This window comes from Oreochromis aureus, linkage group 3 (assembly GCF_013358895.1).
Source record: "Oreochromis aureus strain Israel breed Guangdong linkage group 3, ZZ_aureus, whole genome shotgun sequence".
NCBI classification, from domain to species: Eukaryota; Metazoa; Chordata; class Actinopteri; order Cichliformes; family Cichlidae; genus Oreochromis; species Oreochromis aureus.
The window spans coordinates 35,256,910-35,268,740 of NC_052944.1; the positions used below are offsets into that span (position 1 = coordinate 35,256,910).

An 11,831-nucleotide genomic window follows, 5' to 3' on the forward strand; every position below is an offset into this window, starting at 1 on the left:
CAAGTAAAGGGCAATAAATTACAGGTAGTAATAAAATATACTACTAACTCTTTTACACTACGTCAACACCTACACGGGTATTTTTGAAAACTCAGCTGTTTCTATGCGTTTGGGCCTTTCGTCAACACGTAAACGGCGTTGCGATTCACCGAAAACGGAGATTATTTAAAATTCCTTTTTGCATTTATGTGTGGACGAGGATTACAGAGTTAAATCACGCAAGCGTCAAAGGTATGTGCCTCTTTTCACGTCACGCTGTGCGCCACGTTGTGTTTACATGAGATGAATTGCAGAATGGCAGATAGAGACAAAATACTGTTACTGTTAATCTTAATATCTTCAGGTTTTACATGCTTACATATACACACGCAGTTACTGTCCCTCCATTTAGAAAGGCAGAGGCGTCACGGTGTAATTATTTTACGTGTAGTTGTTCTTTTCCTGTGTAATAATATTCAACATTGCTGTCAATACATTTTTCAAAAAATGCCTCTCTGTGCAAAATGGGTTTAAACACATAAACAGCTGTGGGATACTGTTTGTCCGTGATTTGAACCGGGGGGAACAAATTACGGCAGGATCAGCCTGATATTATTTGTATCCCGCTGTAACTTTACTGTATAAAGAGCTAACATGTCCAAGATGTCAGGAGTAGTAAGTTATTACAAGAAGTGTTTGTGAACTAAAAATCAAGAATGTGGGATACTGTTTGTCCGTGATTTGGAGAGCCCAGCGCTGCTCCCGACGCAGGGAAACTAATTTTGCAGGGGAGACCTACCTTGGCACTTGTGCAAGTGAAGCCAAAGGGAAGACATGCTTCAACATATTTTCTAGTCTTTGGCTTGGAAGGAAGTTGGTTTGGAAACATATTTGGCGATGCTTCATCTCCTGCTTTGCGTTTATGTGGGAGCCCCGTCAAAAACCTGTCCAGTGTCCAAGCGCTCTTTTTTTTTCTTTTCATACCGCGCCCCCCCTGCAATGGCTCTGCGCCCCCGCTAGGGGGCGGGGCCCACACTTTGGGAACCTCTGTGCTACCAGAACTCTTCATGAGATGTTATTGACGTGTGAACGTGAATAGTTTTAATGCTGAGGCTTATCAACACATTCAGTATTTAACTGTTGTGTCTTCTTCTATCAGGATGTGGCAGGGTTAATAAAAATTCCAAAATCATAGGAGGTGAAGCTGCAGCCCCTGGAAGTTGGCCCTGGCAGTCATCTTTATCCAATAATGGCTCTTTTTCCTGTGGAGGGTCTCTAATCACCGACCAGTGGGTGCTGACAGCTGCTCACTGTATTACGCCGTAAGTCAATGCTCCAAGTGTTTCTGTGTGGTGGTGCAGTGGTTAGAACCTCTTAGAGATTTGAACCTCATGGAGTACAGTTTTCATGTTCTCCCTGTGCCTGTGGGTTGCTTCCACAGACAACACTTTTTAGGGTAATTAACATTTTTAAATTGGCCGTGGAAGCGAGAGTGTGTGTCGCTGTCGCGCTCTGTGTAGCCTGTGATAGACAGGTGACTGTTAGATTTGTATTGTGATTGTCATTTATGCTTAGAAATATCTACTTATATATTCTTAGAGTTTTATAATTAGGTGTAGATTGGTAGAGGTTTGATCCTTAATAGTCTGCAAGCTTTGTGTGCATTCCAGAGCTCTCTGACTTTCACACCCACATTTTAGGAGTATGGGAGAGGTCGTACCTTGTCTTATTGTTTTATGGTAGGATAAACGTATCTATGTCTGTTTTAGGCTAAGTGCCTTTTGTTTAGATGGACGGCTCTGGGGAGTCTTCCTGGGGTCACAGTTTGACCCCCACACACAGATACACACATACACACACACACACACACACACACACACACACACGGTATTCTTTGTTTACATGTATACCTATATAAGAGGTCATATGTTAATGAACCTATGCATATTCATGTAACCACAATAAAAGAGCAGTGTTACGGGAGAGCGGACGAGAGCAACTGGGGTCAAGCGAAGGAACGGCGCCTGTCCAGTTCTCTCCCGTGCACGTGAAACATAAAGAATGTTGCCTACTCGTGTCTTGCTTGCTGTGTTATTACATTGCCTTCAACGTTCCAGCGAATAGGTTCAAGCTACAAACCTATCAGTGACCTGTTTGGGATGTAAGATGATGGATGTTATTTCACAGTTTTTCTACATTCTTGCCAATAGCTTTAGACATTATTATTACTGTTACAATTCCAGTTGAAGAATGCTGTGGTCATTAATGTTTTGCTTGTTTGTTTATACTGGTTATAGTTAACATTGTATTGATCATCACACTGAGACCCACAAAGAGGTGAGAAAAAAAGGTCTTTCTATTGAACTGGACTTCTTTACTCAAAACCACAAATGGGGGGAGGGGGTGTTTGTCAATAAGAATTGCAGTCATGTAAATAAATAGTATTTGTACTATTTATACTAGCACTATCATTCACAAGCTTGAACTTGCCAGCTAGACCTTTTTTTGCACTGTGAGCAACTTGACAGGTTAAACAAGTTTTTTAACAGTGCCTAAGTCAGTGCTTACATTACCTTTACATTAGCATGCCTCCAAACTTATCGTGCAACATAACGTTTCCTCATAGAGATTGCATTACTAATAGCAACATCATACATTTAACAGCATTCATACCATCTGTTCAAACATTAACATTGAAGCGTCAGTGAGTCAGGCTGGGGGTGGAGCTGAACACAAGATTTACAGTATTTAACACCTAAAGCGAAATTATAGCCAGCGTAGTCAACAATGGCCCTCCAATGGTTCCTGTGCTTTTTCTCTGTGATGATCATTCTTTTTGGCAAAGGTGAGAGAGAAGAATGTATTTCTATTTGACTATTAAACACTTTTATTTTTACACATGAAATGTGGAATGTTTAACTACAAATACTAAATAATTAAAAAAAAAATCTATCTGCCTGTATTGTTCTGCAACACAGGAGAGAATGTTTTGACATCATTCAATTCTGCTCTTCTCATCTCTGTTTCTTTCTTTATTTTCTCTTTAAAATTTCTAAGCAATAGTAATTAATGATACTAATTATGTAATTAAGTCAATTATATGAGTACTTAGTAGTTATTTTTTAAACCGGTAAAGTAATTTCACATAAGTTGCAATTGAATAAAAATACCTACTCACTATGGACTAATCATGATGTTTTGATATATTTGTCTTTGTGTTCCAATTTTCAGATGTTCATTCACAGCAGCCTGGTAAGCATCCAAGAACAATTCTGAAAGTTTTTCATACTTAAAATAAGGTACTTTAAAAGAAAAAAAAGGTTATTTTGTTTTATTTTATTTTATTTAAATGTACACCAGTGGGAATGCCAGTTGATGTCTGACGTGGATATGTGCCAAGGTAGTCAAGGCAACTAAAACGATGAAAATCCCTTTTGTCTAGTAATCTGTTGAAATTTACAGTATAAATGGTATTAGTAATTTACTGTAAGGTTGAAAATCCTCAGTTCCAATGTCAACAAAACAAAATTTGCCATCTTATACAAAGTGAGAACAAAGTGCTGCAGAGGGGCTACAGCACTTTGACCCCAGACTGCAGGCTTACTTGTGTCTTCTAGAGTATTTAAAAGCAAAGTGGGTGGCAGAGCCTTCTTTTATAGTACCTGCTCCTAGTTTTGATTGAGGAGAATGACATTCTCTCTAATTTTAAGATTAGTCTTCACACTTCCCTTTTTGACAAACTGTTTCTTCTTCCTTAACTGTTTATAAAGCACCTTGCATTTAATCCTTCGTTATTATTAACCAGTGTTGGGTAAGTTACTTTAAATTCAGAATCAGAATCAGAAAGGGTTTTATTGCCAAATGTTGAGCAGGTTTACAACATTAGGAAATTGCTGCAGTACTTAGTGCAAACATACTGTCAGTTAGTAACTTAGTTACATTAACTTAGTAACTTAGTTACATACTCAGAATTCTCTTGGTAATGTGCTGCTTCCATACCCAGCCAGACTGCCAGTCTTCTAGCTTGCTTACTTGCCACAAGTGCACTGTGCCACCTACCAATAGAAAGGAAAAAATTATGTGCATATTTCCATGAGAGAAATCCCACGCCTGGACCATCGTTGACTGCCGCCATGATTCTAGCCTACGTCACAGCATCATGTGCGCTTTTTACATCCAACACAAAAACTGCAGTCGTGGTGCTTTTGATTGTACTCAGAACTCGGAAATTCTGCCTTCTGAATAGGAAGATGTAGGTAACACCAGACTGCAGATGAGCTGCATACAGAGCTGGACTGGGAAAAAAAATCGCCCCGGGCATTTTGACTAGAGACCGCCCACCATTATAGGAAAAATCATAAAGCCTTTGAATGAAAATAAACACTGTTGTGACAGTGATGTACACTGTTCTGATGGTATATATGTATCAATCTATCAATCGTTTGTTGTAAGATTCAGATAATTATTTTTTAAAGCGAGACATTTTAAATGAGAATAAGAATAGTAGTATAGTATTTCTTTGTGCCCCCCTCTCCCTGTTAATGCCCTACCTGGCCCCCTGGCAAAACTTTGCACAGTTACCAGCTGTCAGCTACGTAAAAAAAAGGATCCTGGTGTTATTTGTCTCTCAGAAACAGTTCATAACTTCCCTTCAACTCATTCATGTCACCTAAAAGGTAAACCTGTTTCTCCATCACCTGTTCAGCTCTGATGATTCAGTAAGGACATCTCCTGGTTTCATCTGCATGTTTCCCTCTCACCACATATCCAAACTGATATCATGACCAGCAGCTTTACAGCTGTGGCTCCAGCAAACATCAGCTGATACTAGAAATTAATATTAAATAAATTCTAACAACAGCTGATCAAGCTTAAAGGTGCTGCTGTTGTTTAACGCGACATCCGCTGGTTTCCTCTTTCTGGCGCAAAGTGGGTGATAAACAAAGAAGAGAGAAAAGCCGATCAGCTGATCATTGATCAGTTTCATTCTTGAAATAGAAACAGGCGAGGGAGGGGGAGAGAAGAAGAGAAGAAGAGATGCAGAATAAATCCAGCTTTGTGTCTTTTCCATTCTAGCTGAAGTCCGGGACAAACTGTGTTCCTTTTCACCTCAATACGAAATGCGCAATATTTTCTCTGAATACGAGACAATTCCGTTTTTTACGGGACGGTTGGCAACTTTAATAATTAACCTTATGAACAAAATAAAGTTCATCAGTAACATCATAGCACCCACCCAGCAGCATATAAACTCCGTCATGCTAGCTAGTACGCAGTACGAGTTATTGTAACTGACTGTAAAAACTCAGCACAAAGAAAATAAACTCCACCTAAATTTGGTTTATATCTGACTCCGATAGACTGCAGGTCATAACTTCTTACCTGAAGTTCAGTTCACCTGACACTCGGACCAGCGGCTGCCTCGGGTCTCTCCTCCTCCTGCCTCCCTTTTCCTTCATCCACCTGCTGGCCTCCACCACTTGCTAATGTTACTGTGGAAGCTCCGCGATAGCCACCACAAGAAGTAACAAGTAATGAGCCTATCTAAATCCCACTAACAATTAACGCGTTCCTGGTTTTGGCATAATAACTAGTTACCGTGCTCGTTACCACAATAATAACGTAGTTACTGTAACGCGTTACTTAATAACGCGTTAGTCCCAACACTGGTGAAGATTCCTGTGCTTTTTCTGCTGAGCAGTTTTTTCTTTTCTTTTCTCACACTGATCCCCTATCAGGAGTTCAGTCTGAGTAGAGTTATCTTTTTTCTCCTCAACTCCCCTATTCTGTTGTACATTTTACTGTTTTTCTTTAAAGCTGACCTGTCTACCCAATGTGATGTCTGTGTAATGTATGTATGGTTGGCAGGTCGACAGTGTGGAGTCCAGCGAAGTGTCATTATAGTCCCCTGATATTATAAAAGGGGCTCTCAGAGATTGGGTTTGCAGTCTGCTGATCACAGAGAGTCACAGACTGCCTCCCCGCATGCTAACGGCTAACAGCTCAATGTATCTGTTGCAGAGCTGTTCTTTCATAGCAATGTACCCATGGTTACCATCTGTCATTTAACAAACACTGCCAGTCCTCCTCCTTTCCTCTCACTGCTGTCTCTCGTCCTGTGAACCGGCAGCAGCTGGAAACCAGGCAGCGCCACACTTGTGTCCAGTGTTAGCCAGGACTCTGTTAGCATCATAATGCTACACTGCCCGTACTCCCTCTGTGTGTCATTAGTTCCTCAATCTTATTAGGGAGCGATCTCATATTTCCAATGATTACATGTCTCCTTCTCCAGCGACAACACCCCCGTCTCTTCATCCTCAGCTTACTTGGGATGTCAGGTCTCTGTCACGAAGCTGCAGGGCACAGCGACATCAGCCGATCCCTAACATAAACAAAGGAGCCATGCTCCGGGTCTCCAAATACGGGTGGAAAAAGTGGAGACAAAAGAAGAGAAAAGTAAACAGAACTAGCACAAAACGGTAGTGCATGATGGCAGAATCTAATTGCTAAGATGTAAGACGTAAAGCATTCTGTCGTTTGTTTGCTTGATCATGCGTTAAACACATCAAAATGCATAGTGGGATTATAATACAAGTGAATACTGGGACAAGCATTGGTACCGAAAAGGCAGCAAGGTGCATCTGTGATGAATTAGTGTGGTCTGCACTTCTTTCTTCTTTGATTGGGTGAAAGGAGGCACATATCTTTGACGTTGCGTGACAAACTCTGTATTCCTCGTCCACATGTAAACGCAAAAGAGGAGCCAGTCCCAATGCAGGGTGGTACCTCTGAGTGCTTTTAATGTCGTGGCTGATCGGTGTACTCAGTGTTTAACTCTTTTTTTTTTTTCTTTTTCTGTCAGAGTGCGGCAGGGCTGTGAAAAACAGCAGAATTGTGGGAGGTGAAAATGCATCCCCAGGAAGTTGGCCATGGCAGGCAACATTATTAATTGGTAATGGTTTGTGTGGAGGATCCCTGATCACCGACCAGTGGGTACTGACAGCTGCTCACTGCATTACACCGTGAGTTAACATTCAAAGTTTACATTTTGATATTAATGATGCTACTGAGATCCATTTCACAGTTGGTAGCAACATATATCTGCATAATGTAAACATGAATGTGTTCTGATCGTAATGTTGTGATCTAGTTGTGACTACACTGAATAGCAGCCAGAGTCAGATGAGAAACACATGAAATGTCTTTCCATCAAATGTGAAGTGACAGGCAGCGGACCATTAGCTTAGCTCATGTTAAAGATTTTAAATAGGGATTCTGCTAACCCGGCTTTACCCAAAAATAATTTAAAAAAAACAAACCCTAATGCAGGGGCGATTCTAGGATCAGAGCTTTGGGGGTGCTGAGCACCCAGAGCTGCCCAGCCAGGCAAGATAAGCTTTACACGTCACGATGAGACTTCTTCCCTGTCTCTGTCAGTCCCTGCATCCTTAAATGTCTCCAGTTGTCCCAAGTTCCCTCTGACTGTCTCCTTGGTGCATTTAAACCCCTGTTCCTCCCTGTCCTCATCGTCTGTTGTCTTCATCTCCATTATCAGTCATCATAATTTTACCATCTCTGTGCAAGTCTGTAAATTTCTTCATTAAATCATAAGATTCTTAAATTCATCAAGTCTCTCTGTGCCTGGGTCCTCATCACAAAACATGACATCACTGTTTTGTACATTTTAACACAATTTAATCCCCACATTTGTGAAAGAAAAGCAAAACACTTTTTTGAGAAGTCTGTAACAAAACCATCAAATCTGATAAAGGTTATTTAAATGATGCTCATAGTGAGTAAGAAGTAAACTGAGTGCATGTTTTGGACAGAGATTCACTTTTAATGTGTATGTGTAATATAATACAGATACATAAAAAACACTCCCAAAACAGAATAAATTATTACAAAATATTAATAAAAACTATAAAATGGAGGCAACTTTGCCTGTGGTAGAATGTATACAATGTATGAAAAAATCTTTACTGCAGATACTAATTTGACTAATTTAATAATACTAATTTTGTGTTGTAAGATTTATGAGTTTCATGCTTTCATAGTGGTACTTGGGAGAGCTTGACATTTTTCTCAGGTGGTGCACACTGTAAAAAGTTTGAGAAACACTGATAAGTGTTTCTCTGCCGCATAAGTCTGTATGCGGCAGTCATACAGACAACTGGACGGTCCAAAAGTTGGCCTACCTATTACTGGCTGAGGCTTTAGTAGAGTTGTGGCTGAACCACATAAAATATATCATTAATTTTATTCTCCCCAATCAATGATAATGTTATGTTGGAATGTTGTTAAAGAGGGTCAAAAATGTTTCAAACCAGTTTGTTTTGCAGATTCTGTATAGCAGCTTTAATATAGGGAGAACACAACTTCCTGATTGTATGAATAAAATCAGGTTTTTTCTCTTCGTCAGTTTAATAGTTTCTGTTTTGCCTGTCACTGTTCCCTGTCTGTTTTCTTACCTGGTTCTTCCTGACCTTGTACTTTCTCCTCACATTCCCCTCTTTCCTCTCTCCCTCTTTGGACTGACAATCATACACAAATAGATTGTATTCAATTAGATGAAAAAATTACATTAATATGAAAAAAGAAATTATTAAGATCACTAACGAAAAGTCCTCTCTCGGTGTACTTTCAACCAAAAGGCAAATAACCAAACCACATGAACATCTAATAAAAGATATAAAATATTGAAACACTGATCCAACATTATCCTTTATTGATGGATCATTTGTTCTTACACTTTTACCTGAATGTGGCTCCTTTTTTTGAAAAAACTTCCTTATATCCATTATGAACCTGGCTGTCTCTCTGTACACAAACACACACACACACACACACACACACAACAGGAGTTATAAGGTTAATGGGCATTCAGTCAGTTAGCTAGTTAGTATCCATTTCAAACAGGACAGTGGTAACAACAGCAGGCTACGGACAATTTTAAGTTTTAGATTTTAAATAGGCTGTATACATTTCAGTGGGAGCAACAGGATGGTCAAATGTCGCTGAATTTACTACAGAGTAGGACGGATTGTAGGGTAGCAAACATCATTGGAAAACACGTTTTCAACACTGCAGGTTACCTGGTGTAAGGTTTTTCAGCTAAAAAGAAACATGACTCCTATCTAACTACATAAAGAGTAACTGAAGGTTAAATGCTGCTAATATGTCCTGTTTTAATCCAGGCACTCCACCTCCGCTCCGCTGCGTCTCAGCTACCATCGCTCTGGCAGCAACGACCCTAGAGCCAGAGTAGGGGAGAGCTGGAACAAACCATTTTGGGAGGGGGAGGGGTTATCTATACTTTGTTGTTAAAATGTTCCGTCTCAACCAAGTACTGTATGCTTTTTATATTTTTAGTAGTGTGTCACACAAACAGCAAATATTGTCAAAAAAAAGTAAGAAATCTTTGGGGGTGCTTTGATTCATTTTGGGGGTGCTGAAGCACCCCCCAAAATGGGCTAAAATCGCCCCTGCCCTAATGTCATGTTTTTAATAAAACATCAGTAGTAGTGAGCAAGCGTCTTTATTTTTAACGTGGCTCACATCCATGCATGTAAACACAACCTGCCGCTGCTTCTACGACACAGTATATATCACAATTTGGTTTAGACAGCCCCCTAGTGGTGAAGCTGAACTAACCCACATAACTCCTATCAACACACCTAATAGATCTGTAAGAATAATCATTTACACACGAACCAAAGAAGAAAGCCTTTAAATGGATAAATAGGAAACGCTCACTCATGGAATTCCTTTTGGTCGACTACAATGGACATACAGATTTTTAATAAAAATATTCAGTAACACTGTGATCATCATCTCTTACTGGTCTGATTTGTGATAACAATGATAATAATCAACATAAAAATGCCTTAAATGTAAATTATTTTTCCCCCTCCAAGTTCTGATCGCAACAGGACAATAGTGTATCTAGGCCACAACTATCTTTTCGGTCCAGACCCGAATAAAGTGAATCGGACGTTGGAAGATATCTTCTGCCATCCTGAGTACGACGCCTCAACAAAAGACAATGACATTTGTCTCGTAAAGCTGTCTACTCCTGTGGAATTCACAGACTACATTCTGCCGATCTGCCTAGCATCTGAAAACAGCACTTTCTACAATGGGACCAGCAGCTGGGTCACTGGCTTTGGAGATACAACTGGTAAGTTAAAAGAAAGAAAATAAATAGTGTTAGTGAAAAAGTGAAAAAGGCTTAATTTTCACATTTCTGAATTAGGTTACGGTTCCTTCCAAGAGACTCTGCAGGAGGTGAATGTCCCTATAGTGGGAAACAACGAGTGCAAATGCTTTGCTGAGATTACAGAGAACATGATCTGTGCTGGGCTGAAAGAGGGAGGGAAGGATTCATGTCAGGTGACCACCAACTTTTTGTTTATTTGTAATGTAAGGGCCTATTGACAACCATGAAGATTTTATATTGTTGTTAGCAAAACTTTGGATTATGGTTTCTCTGTTGTTGTATCCGTATTTACTGATATTTTAAATTCAAGATTGGTCTTAATTTCTTCAATCTCATTTATTATTAATCAGTTTCATTTTCAAAAAAAAAAATTCTGTCAGTGATGTCATGTTATGTTGATATCATGTTACTAAAAGGATTTAGCTCATTGGCCTGCACTAATGAGCTAAATTTAAATTGGCTTCAAAATAAATTATAATTAGCACTGTTACTGTAGCTAATCAGTAAGTTCATAATTAATGCAATTTTTCTGTCAGTGATATGTCACCTTCAATCCAATGTTTTGTCTTCATAGGACACTTTAAATTTTTTCTATTATATTTAACATTGGAAGATATTATGAATTATGAATCATTATGTCACAGACCTGGTTTATAAAACCACATGTGACTGATTAACTTATGGTGAAAACAACTCAGGCATCATTTTATGCATTTAAGCTCCAAAAGATGTTTATCCCAACAGAGGACCGGATACCCATTTAATTAATACCTATCCGTCTTAAAAACCTTTTACAAAATTTTCACAGGGAGACTCGGGAGGACCACTTGTGACAAAGAAAGACTCAGTCTGGGTCCAGAGTGGAGTTGTGAGTTTTGGTTATGGCTGCGCCCTGCCTAATAGACCTGGAGTCTATGCTCGTGTGTCCCAGTACCAAAACTGGATCAACAACACCGTCAGTGGGACACCACCAGGCTTTGTAACCTACACCTCTCTGGGCCCTGACAGTGATTTAGACTTCATCTGCCCAACATCAGCTATTCCTACAACTTTCCCCACACATGACCCTCCTTTCACTTTCCCCACACATGACCCTCCTTTCACTTTCCCTACCAGTGACCCTCCTTTCACTTTCCCCACAGATGACCCTCCTTTCACTTTCCCCACACATGACCCTCCTTTCACTTTCCCCACACATGACCCTCCTTTCACTTTCCCTACCAGTGACCCTCCTTTCACTTTTCCTCCCTCTACCACCTTATGTGATGATTTGTTTTGCAGTGGTAAAAACTTGATCCACTTCACTCACTTCACTTCATTCTGTGTTCTTGTTGTGTTGCTCCATGTGCTTGTTTGAAGTGGAGGAATTTAACTCCAAATCTTAACTGGAAATTTAACTTAGAGGAGCTTAGAGCTTGAGTTTGTAGTTACTTTACAAATTAAGAGTTTTCACTAATATATATCATGATATAAAGATCTAAAGAAATGAGATGAAATGTTAACATGTCATTCCAATGAAACACTGGATCTTGTCAAATTGAAATGGGTATCTTTTTTGCTATTTTAAAATTAATTTTTTGTTAAATGCTGAGTATAATAAGCCATATAAATAATAAACATTTATTACAATGTA

The 11,831-nt window shown here is 39.5% G+C and overlaps 1 protein-coding gene across 1 annotated transcript; it reads left to right on the forward strand.

The window, feature by feature from the left end:
- The first annotated feature begins 2,681 nt into the window (after positions 1–2,681).
- Positions 2,682–11,831, forward strand: LOC116310195 (serine protease 27-like). The gene is made up of 6 exons (XM_039599308.1): positions 2,682–2,824; positions 3,211–3,231; positions 6,842–7,001; positions 9,897–10,159; positions 10,235–10,371; positions 11,007–11,831. The coding sequence occupies exons 1-6, from the start codon at positions 2,767–2,769 to the stop codon at positions 11,553–11,555; spliced, it is 1,188 nt and encodes a 395-aa protein (XP_039455242.1). The 5' UTR covers positions 2,682–2,766; the 3' UTR covers positions 11,556–11,831.